The sequence below is a fragment of the Bos mutus genome, chromosome 24 (genome assembly GCF_027580195.1).
Source record: "Bos mutus isolate GX-2022 chromosome 24, NWIPB_WYAK_1.1, whole genome shotgun sequence".
In the NCBI taxonomy this organism is placed as follows: domain Eukaryota; kingdom Metazoa; phylum Chordata; class Mammalia; order Artiodactyla; family Bovidae; genus Bos; species Bos mutus.
In genome coordinates this window covers 7,288,117-7,307,581 of record NC_091640.1, presented here as the reverse complement: position 1 = coordinate 7,307,581, position 19,465 = coordinate 7,288,117, and the positions used below count along the sequence as shown (strand labels likewise).

Here is a 19,465-nt window from a genome sequence, read left to right as displayed (position 1 = left end):
GGAGAAGGGGACGACAGAGGATGAGATGGCTGGATGGCATCACTGACTCGATGGACGTGAGTCTCAGTGAACTCCGGGAGTTGGGGATGGACAGGGAGGCCTGGCGTGCTGCGATTCATGGGGTCGCAAAGAGTCGGACAGGACTGAGCAACTGATCTGATCTGATCTGAATCTCTAAAATATTAAAGTAGGCTTAAAAGTCTTATGGACTCTGTGGGAGAGGGAGAGGGTGGGAAGATTTGGGAGAATGGCAATGAAACATGTAAAATATCATGTAGGAAACGAGTTGCCAGTCCAGGTTCGATGCACGATGCTGGATGCTTGGGGCTGGTGCACTGGGACGGCCCAGAGGGATGGTATGGGGAGGGAGGAGGGAGGAGGGTACGGGATGGGGAACACATGTATACCTGTGGCGGATTCATTTTGATATTTGGCAAAACTAATACAATTATGTAAAGTTTAAAAATAAAATAAAATTAGAAAAAAAAAAAAGTTAAAAGAACTATGACATTAGGTTTTCCTGTTTGCTTTATTAAAAATATTCAGGAAAAAATCGCCTCTAAATGCTTCCTTAATTTTTTAGCAAGTAAAGGTTAAGAGAAAATAAAAGCAAATTCAGTAGTTCAAAATCATCCTTGAGAAAATAATAGAAGAGTAAACTTTGAACAATAAGTCTATGTACTCTGGAAGGACAATTATCTTATTAAGAACTCAAAAATTATAATTCAGGGAAATTAGCATGCTGTCTCTCATTCAGTTCAGTTCAGTCGCTCAGTCATGTCTGACTCTGTGACCCCATGGACTGCAGCACGACAGGCCTCCCTGTTCATTGCCAACTCCCAGAGTTTACTCAAATTTGTATCCATTCAGTCAGTGATGCCATCCAGCCATCTCATCCTCTGTCGTCCCCTTCTCCTCCTGCCTTCAACTGTTCCCAGCATCTGGGTCTTTTCCAATGAGTCAACCCTTCATATCAGGTGGCCAAAATATTGGAGTTGCAGCTTCAACATCAGTGCTTCCAATGAACACTCAGGACTGATCTCCTTTAGGATGGACTGGTTGGATCTCCTTGCAGTCCAAGGGACACTCAAGAGTCTTCTCCAACACCACAGTTCAAAAGCATCAACTCTGGCACTCAGCTTTCTTTAGAGTCCAATTCTCACATCCATACATGACCACAGGAAAAACCATAGCCTTGACTAGATGGACCTTTGTTGGCAAAGTAATGTCTCAGCTTTTGAATATGCTATCTAGGTTGGTCATAACTTTTCTTCCAAGGAGCAAGCATCTTTTAATTTCATGGCTGCAGTCACCATTGGCAGTGATTTTGGAGCCCAAAAAAATAGTCTGCCACTGTTTCCACTATTTCCATATCTATTTGCCATGAAGGGATGGGACCAGATGTCATGATCTTAGTTTTCTGAATGTTGAGCTTTAAGCCAACTTTTTCACTCTCCTCTTTCACTTTCATCAAGAGGCTTTTTAGTTCCTCTTCACTTTTTTTGTTTTTGTTTTTGTTTATTAAATATTTAAAAAAAAATCACATGCTCCCCATCCTGAACCCTCCTCCCTCCCAACCTCCCCATACCATCCCCCTGGGCCTTCCCAGCGCACCAGCCCCAAGCATCCAGCATCGTGCACTGAACCTGGACTGGCATCTCGTTTCATACATGACATTTCACATGTTTCAATGACATTCTCCCAAATCTTCCCACCCTCTCCCACAGAGTCCATAAGACTGTTCTATACATCAGTGTCTCTTTTGCTGTCTCATACACAGGGTTATCGTTACCATCTTTCTAAATTCCATATACATGCGTTAGTATACTGTATTTATGTTTTTCCTTCTGGCTTACTTCACTCTGTATAATAGTCTCCAGTTTCATCCACCTCATTAGAACTGATTCAAATGTATTCTTTTTAATGGCTGAGTAATACTCCATTGTGTATATGTACCACAGCTTTCTTATCCATTCATCTGCTGATGGACATCTAGGTTGCTTCCATGTCCTGGCTATTATAAACAGTGCTGCGATGAACATTGGGGTACACGTGTCTCTTTCCCTTCTGGTTTCCTCAGTGTGTATGCCCAGCAGTGGGATTGCTGGATCATAAGGCAGTTCTATTTCCAGTTTTTTAAGGAATCTCCACACTGTTCTCCATAGTGGCTGTACTAATTTGCATTCCCACCAACAGTGTAAGAGGGTTCCCTTTTCTCCACACCCTCTCCAGCATTTATTATTTGTAGACTTTTGGATCGCAGCCATTCTGACTGGTGTGAAATGGTACCTCATAGTGGTTTTGATTTGCATTTCTCTGATAAAGAGTGATGTTGAACATCTTTTCAAGTGTTTGTTAGCCATCTGTATGTCTTCTTTGGAGAAATGTCTATTTAGATCTTTGGCCCATTTTTTGATTGGGTCATTTATTTTTCTGGAGTTGAGCTGTAGGAGTTGCTTGTATTTTTGAGATTAGTTGTTTGTCGGTTGCTTCATTTGCTATTATTTTCTCCCATTCTGAAGGCTGTCTTTTCACCTTGCTAATAGTTTCCTTTGATGTGCAGAAGCTTTTAAGTTTAATTAGGTCCCATTTGTTTATTTTTTGCTTTTATTTCCAATATTCTGGGAGGTGGGTCATAGAGGATCCTGCTGTGATGTATGTCGGAGAGTGTTTTGCCTATGTTCTCCTCTAGGAGTTTTATAGTTTCTGGTCTTATGTTGAGATCTTTAATCCATTTTGAGTTTATTTTTGTATATGGTGTTAGAAAGTGTTCTAGTTTCATTCTTTTACAAGTGGTTGACCAGATTTCCCAGCACCACTTGTTAAAGAGATTGTCTTTAATCCACTGTATATTCTTGCCTCCTTTGTCAAAGATAAGGTGTCCATATGTGCGTGGATTTATCTCTGGGCTTTCTATTTTGTTCCATTGATCTATATTTCTGTCTTTGTGCCAGTACCATACTGTCTTGATAACTGTGGCTTTGTAGTAGAGCCTGAAGTCAGGTAGGTTGATTCCTCCAGTTCCATTTTTCTTCTCAAGATCGCTTTGGCTATTCGAGGTTTTTTGTATTTCCATACAAATTGTGAAATTATTTGTTCTAGCTCTGTGAAGAATACTGTTGGTAGCTTGATAGGGATTGCATTGAATCTATAAATTGCTTTGGGTAGTATACTCATTTTCACTATATTGATTCTTCCAATCCATGAACATGGTATATTTCTCCATCTATTAGTGTCCTCTTTGATTTCTTTCACCAGTGTTTTATAGTTTTCTATATATAGGTCTTTAGTTTCTTTAGGTAGATATATTCCTAAGTATTTTATTCTCTTTAGTTGCAATGGTGAATGGAATTGTTTCCTTAATTTCTCTTTCTGTTTTCTCATTATTAGTGTATAGGAATGCAAGGGATTTCTGTGTGTTGATTTTATATCCTGCAACTTTACTATAATCATTGATTAGTTCTAGTAATTTTCTGGTGGAGTCTTTAGGGTTTTCTATGTAGAGGATCATGTCATCTGCAAATAGTGAGAGTTTTACTTCTTCTTTTCCAATTTGGATTCCTTTTATTTCTTTTTCTGCTCTGATTGCTGTAGCCAAAACTTCCAAAACTATGTTGAATAGTAATGGTGAAAGTGGGCACCCTTGTCTTGTTCCTGACTTTAGAGGAAATGCTTTCAATTTTTCACCATTGAGGATAATGTTTGCTGTGGGTTTGTCATATATAGCTTTTATTATGTTGAGGTATGTTCCTTCTATTCCTGCTTTCTGGAGAGTTTTTATCATAAATGGGTGTTGAATTTTGTCAAAGGCTTTCTCTGCATCTATTGAGATACACTTTCTGCCATAAGGGTGGTGTCATCTCCATATCTGAGGTTATTGATATTTCTCCCAGAAATCTTGATTCCAGCTTGTGCTTCATCCAGCCCAGCATTTCCCATAATGTACTCTGCATAGAAGTTAAATAAGCAGGGTGACAATATACAGTCTTGACGTACTCTTTTCCCAATTTGGAACCAGTCTGTTGTTCCATGTCTAGTTCTAACTGTTGCTTCCTGACCTGCATATAGATTTCTCAGGAGGCAGGTCAGGGGGTCTGGTATTCCCATCTCTTTCAGAATTTTTCAGAGTTTGTTGTGGTCCACAAAGTCAAAGCCTTTGGCATACTCAATAAAGCAGAAGGAGGTATTTTTCTGGAACTCTCTTGCTTTTTCAATGATCCAATGGATGTTGGCAATTTGATCTCTGGTTCCTCTGCCTTTTCTAAATCCAGCTTGAACATCTGGAATTTCACAGTGCACGTACTGTGTCTCTCATTTATATTATAAGTATTTTTCTCAGTTTACCATATCTTTATACTAGATGGCTCAGCCTGGGGTAGTAATGGTCAAGGGGTGAGAGGTCAGATTTTTCTCTCTCACTCTCTCACATACATATATATACATACCACACACACGCCTGTAGACTATGCCTAAAAGTAGAAATTATGATCATGGAGCACAGTTTAAGTATAATAAAAGATGAAAAGTAGAAACAACTAACAAAAGCTAGGAGATAAAAGGGGTGGCTAAAATAGGAAAATAACTCCAAAATACAGTAAGGTCAGAAGACTAATGGAAAAAAAAAAAATTGTAACCCATATCACAGATAAAGGGCTAATCTAATTTATAAAGGGCTCTTCTGTTACCAAAAATGAAAGAGAAAGGGGGAGAGTGTGTGTGTGTGAGCACACATATGCTAGAAGAGACCAAAAACCCAATTGTGAGGCAAAACTTAACAAGGGCATCAAGGGACAATTCACAGAAAAGGAAACAAAAGAGCTCCAATCATGTAAATATCTTTGTATCATTCAAAATAAGGGTTATCTATTTAAAACAAACTCAACAGAAACACATATACACGTGTCTCTGCAATTTGTAATTGTCTCCAGATATTATAGTTCTAGGAGTCGTTATTCTGTGAATATACTTAAATTCGTAATACAGCCCACAGTTTCCATTTATGTTATATTGTAACATCTTTTGAAATGAGGGTAATCTGTGTTTCTTATAATTAACTACACAGCTTCCTTGATATCACATGTTTACTAGTGAGTTAATAAATGTTTACTGAAAGCTCACTGTGCATTCCAGGATGTCTGGCTCTAGGTGAGTGATCACATCATTGTGATTATCTGGGTCATGAAGATCTTCTTTGTATAGTTCTTCTGTGTATTCTTGCCACCTCTTCTTATCTCTCATCTTCTTCTTCTCATCTTCTGCTTCCGTTAGGTTCGACCATTTCTGTCCTTTATTGTGCCCATCTTTGCATGAAATGTTCCGTTGGTATCTCTAATTTTCTTGAAGAGATCTCTAGTCTTTCCCATTCTATTGTTTCCCTCTATTTCTTTGCATTGATAGCTGAGGAAAGCTTTCTTATCTCTACTTGCTATTCTTTGGAACTCTGCACTCAAATAAGTATATCTTTCCTTTTCTCCTTTGCCTTTCACTTCTCTTCTTTTCACAGCTATTTGTAAGGCCTCTTCAGACAACCATTCTGAATATTAAAAAGCAGAGACATTACTTTGCCAACAAAGATCCGTCTAGTCAAAGCTATGGTTTTTCCAGTGGTCATGTATGGATGTGAGAGTTGGACCATAAAGAAAACTGAGTGCCAAAGAATTGATGCTTTTGAACTGTGGTGTTGGAGAAGACTCTTGAGAGTCCCTTGGACTGCAAGGAGAACAAACCAGTTCATTCTAAAAGAAATCAGTCCTGAATATTCATTGGAAGGACTGATGCTGAAGCTGAAACTCCAATACTTTGGCCACCTGATGCAAAGATCTGAAAAGACCCTGATGCTGGAAAAGACTGAAGGCAGGAGAAGGGGATGACAGAGGATGAGATGGCTGGATGGCATCACTGACTCAATGACATGAGTTTGAATAAGCTCCAGGAGTTGATGATAGACAGGGAGGCCTGGCATGCTGCAGTCCATGGGGTCGCAAAGAGTTGGACACGACTGAGCGACTGAACTGAACTGAACTGAGAGCTCACTATGTGCAAGGCACTATGGCAAATGTGGGATGCAGCTGTGAACAAATGGTCCTCCTTTATACCAAGCACAGTAAGGCAGAAAACAATAAACATCTAAACAAGGTTTACACGCATAAACATTCATATACATATCTTTTAAATTTATAACTACTTTTAAAAGCATTCTCACATATACACAATAGAGTATTACTCAGCCATTAAAAAGAATTCATTTGAATCAGTTCTACCGAGGTGGATGAAACTGGAGCCTATTATTCAGAGTGAAGTAAGCCAGAAAGAAAAACACCAATACAGTACACTAACGCATATATATGGAATTTAGAAAGATGTTAATGATAACCCTGTATGCGAGATAGCAAAAGAGACACAGATGTATAGAACAGTCTTTTGGACTCTGTGGGAGGGGGGGAGATGATCTGGGAGAATGGCATTGAAACATGTATAATATCATATAAGACATGAATTGCCAGTCCAGGTTTGATGCAGGATACAGGATGCTTGGGGCTGGTGCACTGGGATGACCCAGAGGAATGGCATGGGGAGGGAGGTGGGAGGGGGATTCAGGATTGGGAACACCTGGACACCTGTGGCAGATTCATGTGGATGTATGGCAAAACCAATACAATATTGTAAAGTAATTAGCCTCTAATTAAAATAAATAAATTAAAAAAAATAATAAAAGCATTCTCAATTAGAATTTCTAACTTACATTATATGAGCACCATGCATTTTTACAGAGAATCAAGTCTTTAAATGAGCTTTGCAATGCATTAACATATAATGAAACATTTTTGTTTTATAAGGTCTACTATCTTCTGTTTCAGTTTAGGCCCTTTTTCCTAATTTTACTGTGTTTTTTTCATGATTGTGCAAAGGTTTGTCTTTAGTAGGTTAAGTAAATCCCTACAGTATCTGTAAAGATAAAACACGTAGACCAGCTATAAAAAGCAAGCTAGCTTCCTGGATTCTTGGCAGGTTTCTTAAAACACATTCATCTACAAAAAGTAGAGAGCAGTGGGGGCTGGAAGGGTAAATACTACACTAAACTTACATTAAAGCCTGAACAGCGTGACTCATTCTTTCCAACCTCACCAGCATTGTCCCTCTGCCTCCATGCTTGGCTCCCTGCCTCTTCACAGGCCTATCTGAACTTCCCCGCTCTAAGAACCTCACTGAAAAATATGGTTGCAAGCTGAAAGTTCACAAAGAGATCAGGTTTTGTTAAACACCAAGACTGAAGGTCCCATTTAGTCCATAGACTTTTAACTTAAACTCAGTCATGTTAGGAAGGCATATTGCTAAAAGCTATAGATTACAACAGCAGGACTACTTTGCTAAACATGAGCTATGTAAAAATTATACTTTTCCGTATTTCCATACACAGTATTAATAATCTTTATAAAATATATCATCTGTCAAACCTAAAACTCAAATTCCTTAACAGCACTTACTTGTCTAAGAAGTACTTCTAGAAGCCAGTTTAGAAGTTCTACGGGTACATTTTTCCTTTGTTCCTTCAATAACTTACTGAGAAAATGTATGATATCTATTAACAGCTTCTCATCTTCAGTGCAAGCAGGAAGAACTTGTAAAAACCTACGATAAAAGAAAACCATAACCATGGTTTCTAGTTCTTCAAAATAAGTGGCAGTTAAGTATTTAACAAGTGGCTAAGCAGTGAGGCGGAGGCTGACTTGCTGTGCTTGCCGATTTCTACAGTGTAAATACCCTGCCATGTCTGCCTGCCGTCCACCACGGGACCATCCAGCTGTCGGGGGAGGCCTGCAGCTCACCTTTACACAGCGTTCCCATCACACAGGCAGATCCATATAAACAGCTTCGAGAACACAGATAACATTGAAATGTTGTAAAATAATTAGGAAGTGATAACTTTGCATAATTGTTACCTTTATCTTTCATATAATTTGACTATAAGTTTACAAAATATAATTTTTAAGAGTGGTTGTGTTTAACAACTAACTTGCAGAAATTCAGATAATTTAACCAACAGCTCTCTAACAAGGTGGTCCTAGCTGGCTCCAGCACACCACTGGAAAAGGCGAATTAGATATCCAAATTGTGAGAGCTACACTAAACGAGCACCCACATTTTAGAAATGCATATAAACCTTGCATTTTGAAAACTGCACACTTTCTGTTTAACAGAAAGTTATACATTTTATACTAAAGTCATATGAAGACTGAAATGTAAAATTGCTGGCAACAGCTATTTATCAGTCTTGTTTCAAATGCAGCCATCTGCTACCAGTTAAACATGTTAAATTTACAGGCCAGGGTTTTCCAATAACTATCAAAGGACCTCCACATGGTTATCAACTTCATGAAATTCAGAGTAAAAATATCAATGAGATAATTAAGAACAAAACAAAGGCAAAAGCAAATAAAACAGCCAGGGTTACTAAGGCTTTAATCAATTCCCTGATATCTCAGCTCATTTATAATATGGACAGGATCAGCATTCAGTTTGTTTACCCCATATTATCCTAATCACTTACTTTTGTAAGATAAACTAAGATTTCCTATGATAGGACCTAAAAATAGAATAACTTTAATATCTATAAAAAATTATAACAATTTATTTGTAACTCCAAACTGCAGTAATTATGTTCAAATTTTCTCTTTTGCTGTTCTAAGATATGCATTCAGTCAGTTCAGTTCAGTTCAGTCGCTCAGTCGTGTCCGACCCTCTGCGACCCCATGAATCGCAGCACGCCAGGCCTCTCTGTCCATCACCAACTCCTGGAGTTCACCCAGACTCACGTCCATCGAGTCAGTGACGCCATCCAGCCATCTCATCCTGTCGTCCCCTTCTCCTCCTGCCCCCAATCCCTCCCAGCATCAGAGTCTTGATCTGCCTCTTGAGAAATGTGTATGCAGGTCAGGAAGCAACAGTTAGAACTGGACATGGAACAACAGACTGGTTCCAAATAGGAAAAGGAGTACGTCAAGGCTGTATATTGTCACCCTGCTTATTTAACTTATATGCAGAGTACATCATGAGAAACGCTGGACTGGAAGAAGCACAAGCTGCAATCAAGATTGCCGGGAGAAATATCAATAACCTCAGATATGCAGATGACACCACCCTTATGGCAGAAAGTGAAGAGGAACTCAAAAACCTCTTGATGAAAGTGAAAGTGGAGAGTGAAAAAGTTGGCTTAAAGCTCAACATTCAGAAAACGAAGATCATGGCATCTGGTCCCATCACTTCATGGGAAATAGATGGGGAAACAGTGGAAACAGTGGCAGACTATTTTTTTGGGCTCCAAAATCACTGCAGATGGTGACTGCAACCATGAAATTAAAAGACACTTACTCCTTGGAAGGAAGGTTATGACCAACCTAGATAGCATGTTCAAAAGCAGAGACATCACTTTGCCAACAAAGGTCCATCTAGTCAAGGCTATGGTTTTTCCAGTGGTCATGTATGGATGTGAGAGTTGGACTGTGAAGAAGGCTGAGCACCGAAGAACTGATGCTTTTGAACTGTGGTGTTGGAGAAGACTCTTGAGAGTCCCTTGGACTGCAAGGAGATCCAACCAGTTCATTCTGAAGGAGATCAGCCCTGGGATTTCTTTGGAAGGAATGATGCTAAAGCTGAAACTCCAGTACTTCAGCCAATTCATGCGAAGAGCTGACTCATTGGAAAGGATATGCATTACAGATAATTAAAAATCCTTAAGTTTTTCTTTCTAAAATCACATTTCTCTCTCACAATACCGACAATAAGAACACATGCTCTTATCTTAAATGTATGGAAAGGAACCCAAATACAATCCAGCCCAGGTCTCTGGCCCGGCACCTGGAGCTGACACTGACCTGTTTAGTGTGGTGTGCCAAGACAAGGACTTTAGGGTAACCCCACAGGGGCCAGTGCCGCCCTTGAAAGACAGTCTGTCATTTAGGAGATAAAAACTCATCCTTGTGAGAGCAGCCCTCACTTCCCTGTGGCCTGCGGCCTGAACGATGGAGCAGAGACAGTCCTTGAGTCCACTAGGTGTGTGGGTCATCTTCAGAGTAAGGGTGTCCTCGGTGGATAACTTCAGTGTATCTAAAAATCTAAACAAAGAGCAATAGAAGCTATTTAAATAAAAGCTAACAATTATTTTTAAACTAGCTCCCCCAAATTCTATTTTATCTTTGTTTCCTTTTAATTAAAGGGTGACTCATGGCCAAAAGAAAATCTGGTGTGTATCTGTCAATATTAGGGTTTTACAGTAGCTTGAGGACATTTATATTGACATTTTCCTGCTTGGAGAAATATAATTTTCATGCAAAAGAAAACACTAATTTTCAATATATTTAGAAGTCATCACCATCACAGTAATGATGACAAATGCACACAGACTTATTAAGCTTTTACACTAACCCAGAGCACTTTTCCTAGTGAATTAATCTACTAACTAACCCAACTTTATACAATCTCTAAAACAACAGAGAACAATGTGTTGAAATTCCTTTGTATGATAGTTTTTTAAAAGTAATAAATATATACAACCTATAAAACAAAGTAAAAATTATTATCTTCAGTGAAAAAGCAGATGACCATAAGCAAAAAAGCTACTTGATCTAAAGGAAAAATAAGGCCTAATTAAATTAATTAAATGTGAATGCTTTTCTACATGTGTCACACTTACTCCTGGATTTCAGCTTCGGAGTTCACTTGCTTCAACACATTGTCACTCCCGTGATACCACGACAGGTTCCAAGCCATCCTCAGCATATCTGATACCGGCTTCAAGGCCAAAGAGTCAGCAGATAACGGCAAAACCACGGAGTTAGGACTCACGGCATGGTGGCCAACTACATGCACTGGTAGATGATACCTGAAGAAAGGGAATAAAAATAATCACAAACTTTTAAATTCTTAAATGCTACTCAAAATGGTGAGCCACAAAGGAGAGTCAGTTCTACACCTCCCACTTTACAATAACACGAAGATCTCTCTCATGGTCCCGATTTGGAGCAGTTGTCATGCTTTATCCTTCTGCCCTCCTCCAAACTTCCCAAGACACTTGATTGAACAATTCCCTGAGAATTTACCACAGTCCTTGTTGTATTAGAGGTGTTTGCAGAGGGAACTGACACCCTCTGAAATCAAGGCCCGTGGCTACAGTGAACGACACACACATGGTGTTCAACTGAAACACCAATGTCTACTGTGTGCTAACAATGCATGTTACCTTTTACTCAGTTACCTGGCATGGCAGTATGATACCCATTTTACACATGATCAAAATGGGACTTACAGAGGGCAAATGAATTGCCTGTGCTCACAGCAGTCAATAAGGGACAGAATCACAGCTTAACTATTTTCGCTTGAGAACACAGTGGCATCATCAATAAACTCAATGACTCTGTGTTACCAAGAGAACCTAGAAATATTTTTAGATCTAAGAAATATTCAATAGCAGCATCTCTTAAAGTTAATTTCACAGTGTTTAGCAGTACAGCAATGTCTAGCATCTCAAATGTTAAAGAAGAATTTTGCTAATATTCACATATTTGTAACTAATGTCAGGTAAACACCCTTGAGTAGGATTTCTAAGAGAAACTTTAGTGTGCTTCTTCACTTCAAGCATCTCAGTAAAAGAGGCCAAGGTAGGACTCTATATACAAATGAGACTGCATAATTTAAGAAAAGACAAATTTTAAAAATTGGAATTTTCCTTAGGAGTAACCAGGACTCCTCAGAGAAATGGTTAACGCAAGGTCTGAGATAGGGAAATCAAAGGTGAATGATGGATGTGCCTGGTGGGGATCCGGACGTTGTATTAATATATGTGGTGTAGAACGGCAGGGACTGCTACACTGGAGCTGGGAGGTGAATCACTCTGGTGCTTCCAGTGCACCACTCTGGAATACTGTTTAGGAGCACCTACTAAAGCTAAACGTGTAAATACCCTCTGATCCGTATATGTTCAAGAATATTCTTAGCAGTCATTTATTCACAGTAGCCCCAAACAGAAAACAACCCAGTGTCCATCAGTGGTAGAATGTAAACTACACAGCTGTATACTCTCACACAGAAGTGGAAACAAACCCAATAGTGCTTCACGACGTGACGCAGACACATCTCCCCAAGTGGAACAAAAGAAGCCGGAGAGAAGAATATACCTTATAAAGTGCAAGAACAATGTATAATAACAGAAATGAAAGTAGAATTACCTTTGTGGGCCCTGGAAGGTAAGGAAGAAGCATGAACGTGGTTTCCGGCATGCTAGTAATATTTTGTACCTTAATCTGTGTGCTAGATACATGCATGTATTTATCTGGAAAAATTTGTGATTTGTAAACTTTGTGTACACTTCCATAAAAAAAAATTTACTTTTTAAAAAGTCTAAAGAAAGATGAATACCAAATGTAATTCATGACCTGACTGGATCTTGCTTTAAAAAAAAAAATCCATGAAGGATATTTTGGGTATAATTAGAGAAACTGGATCAAATTACAGAATTACTTTTGATTTTCTTAAATGTGACCATTCATGATACAGTGGTTATATAAGATAACATCTTAATTTAAGGAGGTATACGTTGGAATAATTGGGAGGGAAGTAAGATTATGTCTGAAACTTATCTTTAAGCTGGTTGGGGAAAAGATCACATAAAAATAGATAAATGTATTGAGAGAGCAGGAGAGAGGGAGGAAGGAAGCAAGACCTACATCTTAACAGTTGCTGACTATAGACCGCAGGGTACGTGAGTGTTCACCGCGCGGTTCTCTCAAGCTTTCTGTAGTCGTGAACAGCATCAAACCAAATATCTGGTGACGGGGGATGCACACCTACTGAGCCCTCAGAAGCCCCCCTTACGAAGGAGATGTGAAAGCGCTACAAGGCATGTGAGGAAAAGCTAGGTGAAACTTTAACAAACCACAGATTCTTATTTCCCTTTCAGTACCAGTATTTTACCTTCGAGAAAATCGAAGGAAGAAATTTTTTACCTTCTAGAAACTGAAACAGGCAGACTGAAGACTGATGGTGAAGATGGTGTGCAGGAAGGACTATCAGACCTATTTCACAGCAGAAACAGAAAAGCAAAGAGACAACTGAGTGGACCGTTGTCATGCTGAACAAACAAGACCCGCTTCCCCTCCTCGACCGACGCTCAGATGCAGAGCTGCACCTGATTCTGTCATTCAGTCCAGTTACAACACGGCGCCCTCCCCAACCTACTTATAAAGAGCAAACAGTGCTTTTCTTTAAGAAGTCCATATAAGAAATGACTCAGACGATGCAAGTGCTATCCTGGCAGGTGGCCTCCATGTCTCCCTCCCAGTAATCCTGCTCAAGATCAGTGTTAATCAGATGCTACCATCCTAAACATCTTCCCCAAGGTTTTTAAAATTAAATATTCAAGAACAAAAAACACAAAATTGAGAGTATATACTTAAAAATGCATTTAGGATAGAATTTACTATAGTAATTATTAAATTTTGTACTTAGTGATGTTCAAAAGTAAAGTTCTGGGTGACTTTTTGAGCCAATGTGCTTTTTAATACTGCTTACTCAAACCAAATATCATACCACATATATCTACCATGGAAAGCATAAGCTTCCTAAGTCAGAAATTTCCATGTATTGCTGCAAGACTGCATCAGAAACCTTAGATATTTCAGAGCAAAATTCATTTAAAACTCTTATAGCTCACCACATATCCATTCTTGATACTTCATCAAATAACAGAAGACAAAACAATGCTCCAACTTCAGTCACAATGGTACAATCTTCATGAAATATCAAGGAAACTGAGAAATAAAAAGAAGCATAACTTTATATTTTCACCTCAAAAAAGGATGAACCTCAAATTTAAAATATCTTAACTCTAAAAGAAGAGATGCCATTCTCAGAGAAATGCAGTGTTAACCCAGACAAACTGACATTACTAAAAGAGTGGCTCTCAACCTTTCAAATCTATGCGAATCTCTGCAGGGCTTGTTAACAGAGGTTCTGGTGTAGTACATTTGGAGGATACAGACACTACTGGTCTAGCACACTGCATGCAGTCAACGAATGTCTGCTGAGTAACGAATTTTCCTTGTTGAGTACCTAGGTAAAAAACTAACTTTGCCCTGAAACTAAATTCATTAATGAGAGATACTATCATTTATTCTCAGACTCAATTAAGTAATGATTGGAAACATCAATGAGACAGAAAAAGTATTAAAAAGGGTACAGATTATGTTAGCTTAGAAAACACCTTTGAATCTAATAGGCACTCATAATTAGTTGACTGCTTGAATAAATCAAAATCATAAAGAAATGGTAAACTGGAATTAAGTTCTGCTGAATGACGTTAATAGGAAGATAATTATTAATGAGGTGAAGGAAAACTACAGATCCATAACTGCTACTCTTCCACATCAATCTATAAAAAAAATTATAAAATTTTACACACTACTCAAAATATATGAAGCCGAACACTCTGAGTCTCTAGAACTTTACCTGGTTAGAAGCTTTATCAATATTATTTAAACTGTGTCCTATTAACTTGGCAAGCAGGAATCATTAGAAGACAAGAAAATGCTAAAATAAAATGACTATATTCTAAGGATATTTTGAACATAAGTATCATTTATCTCTTAATATGCTTAATAACTGACAAGATTAAACATATTAAGACATCCGATCAAGACATTTCTTGTAGAATATTTAAAAGCAGTGGCCTACACTTCTAGGAAAGAAAACAGCATATAATGTTACCAAGCTCTCTACTGAGAACAGTCAGAAAAGGCAAGAAAAATTTAACAAGAGAACAAAATTACATGGAGTTTTCCCATCTAAATACGTTACTCTATTACAACCAAACTGAAAGGGGTTAAAAAAAAAAAAACACACACTTTATAAAATGTAATATAATACACTGATGCTCACAGCCATTCAGGATGGTCTAGTTCCCACTCCCCACAGACTGGGTTTATATATATACCCTCTAGGCCAGTTTAAGGATTTAAGCAGTTATCGCAGCAAAGCGTCAGATCTAAAGGCACAAAATAAAACAATAGAGAGGAAACAGATGTTGGAAAGAAGGCAGTGCTGACAGCTGCTTTAGCCCCTCGCTCTGCAGGTGGGAGCTGACCACCCCCGACAGCCACCTCACCGCGTGGGAGGCCGTCAGAGGCTTCAGCCCTCCCAGCTGTGAGGCCTACTCTGAAACAGAATTTTAAGAAAATTGCCACAAAAGTGTTAAACATTTTCCACTGCGATGGGTTCTTTTAGCAGCATACCCACTTTGGTATTCTGTTAGTAAAGTAGAAAGTAAATGTCACCTACAGTTAAAGAACAAACACTTAAAGCTTAAGACTGAGCTCCTTACTATCAGAATTTATGTACCTCTGAAGAGCAGGGTCAGGACAGAAGTCTTCTGGGACAGAGACTCTCGCAGGACGGGGTCGGCACAGAGGACCTTCCTCAGGAGCATGAGGCTCGGCTGAACCAAACACTCCACCACCTGGCCGGCGGGGGAAACACAGTTGTCTATGGTCATCAGTTTTAAGATGAGATAAAATATACTTTGCATATGTGTGTGCGTGCCTGTGTGCTCAGTCATGTCCGACTCTTTGTGACCCCATGGACTGTAGCCCGCCAGGCTCCTCTGTCCATGGGATTCTCCAGGCAAGAATACTGGAGTGGGTTGCCATTTCCTCCTCCAGGGGAATCTTCCCGACCCAGGGATCAAACCTGCATTACAGGCAGATTCTTTCCAGCTGTGCCACCTGGGAAGCTCCAAAATATAACATTATCTTATTCTAAATTCATGCTTTTTCACCAAAATTATGTGAAACTAAAATGCAAACATTAAGAATTGTTTTCCACTCAAAGTAAGTTTTGTATATACTTATGCTTATACATCTAATATAAATTTTAAGGTTACTTTTCCTTTAGAGACCTTACTTCTAAGAAATTAAAAAAAAAAATGAACAGGTCGTGGGTGTTACTCAAGACTGACACTCCAAGAACTCATCCAAAACCAAGTGAATTCATTTCAAATTTAATTAATAAAAACAGCAGTCTGTAAAAATATGTCTTACCTCACCATCCTGACCCACACATTCACTTAAATACTCAATTATCTTGTCAACTAGGTGCACTTTTTTCACCACAGCATGCATTTTAATATCTGTAGACCAAAAAAAAAGTTATTAAAAATTAAAGAACACTTTCTATAGTCTTAAAAATACAGAACAGACATCCACAACTTTCAAACTGTTAAAAATAGTTGAAAATTAGAGGATGACAGCTTAAACTTTTTACTTTATACACATCTCAACAATTTGAGAACTTTTAAGTAACAAGAACGTCTTCTATAATGTAAAGAAACTATTTTAAAAAGAATCATTAAATGAACTAGTCAGATTCTGAAAAGTACCAGAATTTTAAGTATACAAATGACTCCTTTAATTTGTACATGGAACATTATTGTAGGTTCTTTCATTGGCATTTCTTCTCTTTTCCAAATCCATCATCTCAAAACGCTTAGATTCTCCACAAGCAAATGTGTAAATATCACTTGCAACATGATTTTTCTATTAACACAAGTTCTTTAATCCCAAACTCTTAATAGCAAATACAAAAGAAAGGGTCTGTAACATACTCTAAATATTTCTAAAGAACATGGACTCTTTTCCAATAAACATATTCGTGCGGATATGTGCGTGCACACACTGGCACGGTCTGAGTGTCTGTGTCCCCACAGAGCTCATCTGTGTGAAAGCCAGTCTCCAAAGTGGAGGTTCCAAGAGGTGGGGCTTCTGGGAGGTCACCAATCACGAGGGTGGAGGCTTCGTGAATGAGATTAGTGTCCTGATAAAAACAGGAGAGCTTTGTTGCCCCTTCTCCATGTGAGGACACAGGAGGAAGACAGCCAACTATGAACCAAGAAACGCCCTCACCAGACACTGAATGTACAGCACCGTAACCTTGGACTTTCAGCCTCCAGAACTGTGAGAATAAATTTCTGTTGTTTATCAATCACCTAGTCTGTGGTATTCTATTACAGCAGCCCTAAAAGACTAAGATGTACACACACACACAGGCACTAGAGACATCATTAGGACCAAACACTCTCATTGCTTCTAAGTTAGATATAAGTATTTCATAACTTGTAGACACATTTTCTTAATTTGTCCCCCTATATTCTCATTAAGAAAAACATACAAACATAAAGTTGATATTGAATTAGTAGCTGTCACTGTAACTATCTCCAACTGCCACTTTAAAAAGGCAGCTCCACTACCTTCCAATACAGTGCATGCCAAACTAGGAGCTTTCTTTTTGAAATACTAGACAATACCCAAAGAATACTCTCTAAAACCTTTTTTTTAATTTCTTAGTGGAGGCTTTCCACATTTGCTTGAGCCTGATTTTCTGTAGTTTCTACTACTGTTATTAAAACCACAAATATGTTGAATATGCCTTTCCACGTTACTCTCTCATCCCAATCAGGATGGTAACATTCATCATATCCCACCTTCCAAGTTGAAAAAAATCCTTTTATGTAAATGCAAAGGTACTTCTTTCAAACATTAACAATAAATTACACACATCACATATGGGAAAAAACTAAAAACTAAGAATAACAACACTACAAACAAGGTAAGAGTACATTCTGCTACTTCTTTTTTAAAAATAAACCTTTAAAGAAAATACATAGTCACAGTACATTATTTTTATCTTACCTACCCAAAAAGTACAATTTGATTTATTTCTTTAAGCAAGACGGAACAAACAGAACACCACATACTAGGTAAAGTGAGAAAGGAAGATGCAATTTACTGTTTGAATTATATCAACATATCAAATGACATTCCCTAGGTTAAATAATGATAATCTAGACCTGAGGTCAGCAAACTTTTTCTGTAAAGAACTAGATAGTAAATATATCAGGCTTTGTGGGCCACATATGGCCTTTGTTGCACATTTGTTAAAAATGTAAACATTACCCTTAACTTGAAGGCTGTTAAGAGAAACAGGCCACAGGTCAGAATGGCCTACAAACCAGTTTGCCAACCCCCGGCACCACTGTATGCAGCACCCTGAAATTCCATCCTCAGCAGCACGTTCCTCAGACAGTACCTTGCATAATCACCACTAACTGCTCTGCGGCTGACTTTCTCAAAACAAGATCAACATCATCTGAGACAAAGATTCCATACACCTTTTCAACAGTCTCCAACTGAAAACCAAAAAGAAAAAAAAAATTATTTTTTCATCTACTTCCAATTCTCCAGTAAAATTCTACAGCATTCTATAGTTCATACCATTAAAAGAAAGGCTCAAAAGCCAACTTATTTAAGTAATCAATATATTTATATTTGGAAGAAAGATGTGCTAGGTCAGAGAGGGAGTTAAGATCTAAAACAAAGAGTCATCATGTCAAATAAGCCTCTCCTCTTAATGTACATTTTTGCCAGGAAGTTGTTCACAACCCATTAGCAGCCACTTTTAACAATTTCACAGAAAATGTTCAAGTTGCATAACATTACTCCAGGTGGTAGCCTGCTAGCCTGAGAACAGCAACCCCAGATATGTGAGTCAACCCCAATGTGACTCGGGGTTTCTCTGCTGCTCCCAGGGGCCACCAGCTGAGTTCCCCTGGCCCGCTCCCCTTCCCCTCTCAAGCACCCTGGAGCAGAGAGCTCCCTGGGGCAGGCTGCCCAGCTCTCCGACCAGCCTCTGCCCCGTACCAGCCCCCGGACGTCACTTCCTGCCAGGAGAGTGTGAGGACGCAAAATACAACAGGACCAGGGGAGAGAAAAGGACTCAGAACACACTCTTCCTTCCTCCCACCCACCGCCATCTGCAGCCCTAACATGCACTCAGAAAAGAGAGCTCTAGAACCCACTCCTTCCCCCACACCACACACAGGGCCAGGAGCGACACCAGGGGCTCAGTACACAGGACGACCCCAACAGGACCTGGTGTATGGTCCATGGAAGGTTCTCCAACCACCTGTCATTGCCATGACATGGCCCCGAACACTCAGGTTAGGAGAACGCTGAACGTGTTTCCCCATTTTAAAAAATCCACTGTATTATGTGTAGCTCTACAGCACTGCCACAGGCCTCAAGGGCTGGTCTAAACTTAAATAAAAACAGCCAGACTGCACACTTAGAGCCACAGGTGAAGCTATGAAAGCTGGGAATGAACCAATGGAGATAACCGACACGAGCTGTTACTGATCCCACAGGTCCGCCATGATTCGGGTGCAGCCTTGGGCAGACAGGAGATGAAGGCTAAACCTCTGAAGAGAGGGGAAAAGCCAAAGATTCAGAATAAGAGATTAACAAAAATACCTCAGAACCACTGTAACATTTAAGAGAAACTGCCTTTGGCTTCTATATTCTTTTCCTGTGATGAAAAGGCTGAAAAATTTTATCATAGGAATATTTTCTTTTTTGAATATTTCCAA

General features: G+C 39.0%; 1 protein-coding gene across 5 annotated transcripts in view; it reads right to left on the bottom strand.

The window, feature by feature from the left end:
* The window catches only part of RTTN (rotatin), a 121,480-nt gene that overhangs the window by 64,051 nt on the left and 37,964 nt on the right, over positions 1–19,465 (bottom strand). For 4 of the 5 annotated variants that reach the window (XM_070362061.1, XM_070362060.1, XM_070362058.1 and 1 more), the window contains exons 19-26: positions 18,130–18,229; positions 16,086–16,174; positions 15,388–15,505; positions 13,706–13,802; positions 12,999–13,067; positions 10,691–10,879; positions 9,873–10,112; positions 7,485–7,629 (exon numbers count right to left, since the gene is read on the bottom strand). In XM_070362061.1, the coding sequence (XP_070218162.1) occupies positions 7,485–7,629; positions 9,873–10,112; positions 10,691–10,879; positions 12,999–13,067; positions 13,706–13,802; positions 15,388–15,505; positions 16,086–16,174; positions 18,130–18,229 (1,047 nt within the window). The remainder of the gene's footprint in view (positions 1–7,484; positions 7,630–9,872; positions 10,113–10,690; positions 10,880–12,998; positions 13,068–13,705; positions 13,803–15,387; positions 15,506–16,085; positions 16,175–18,129; positions 18,230–19,465) is intronic. The other variant, XM_070362059.1, reaches the window with a different exon arrangement.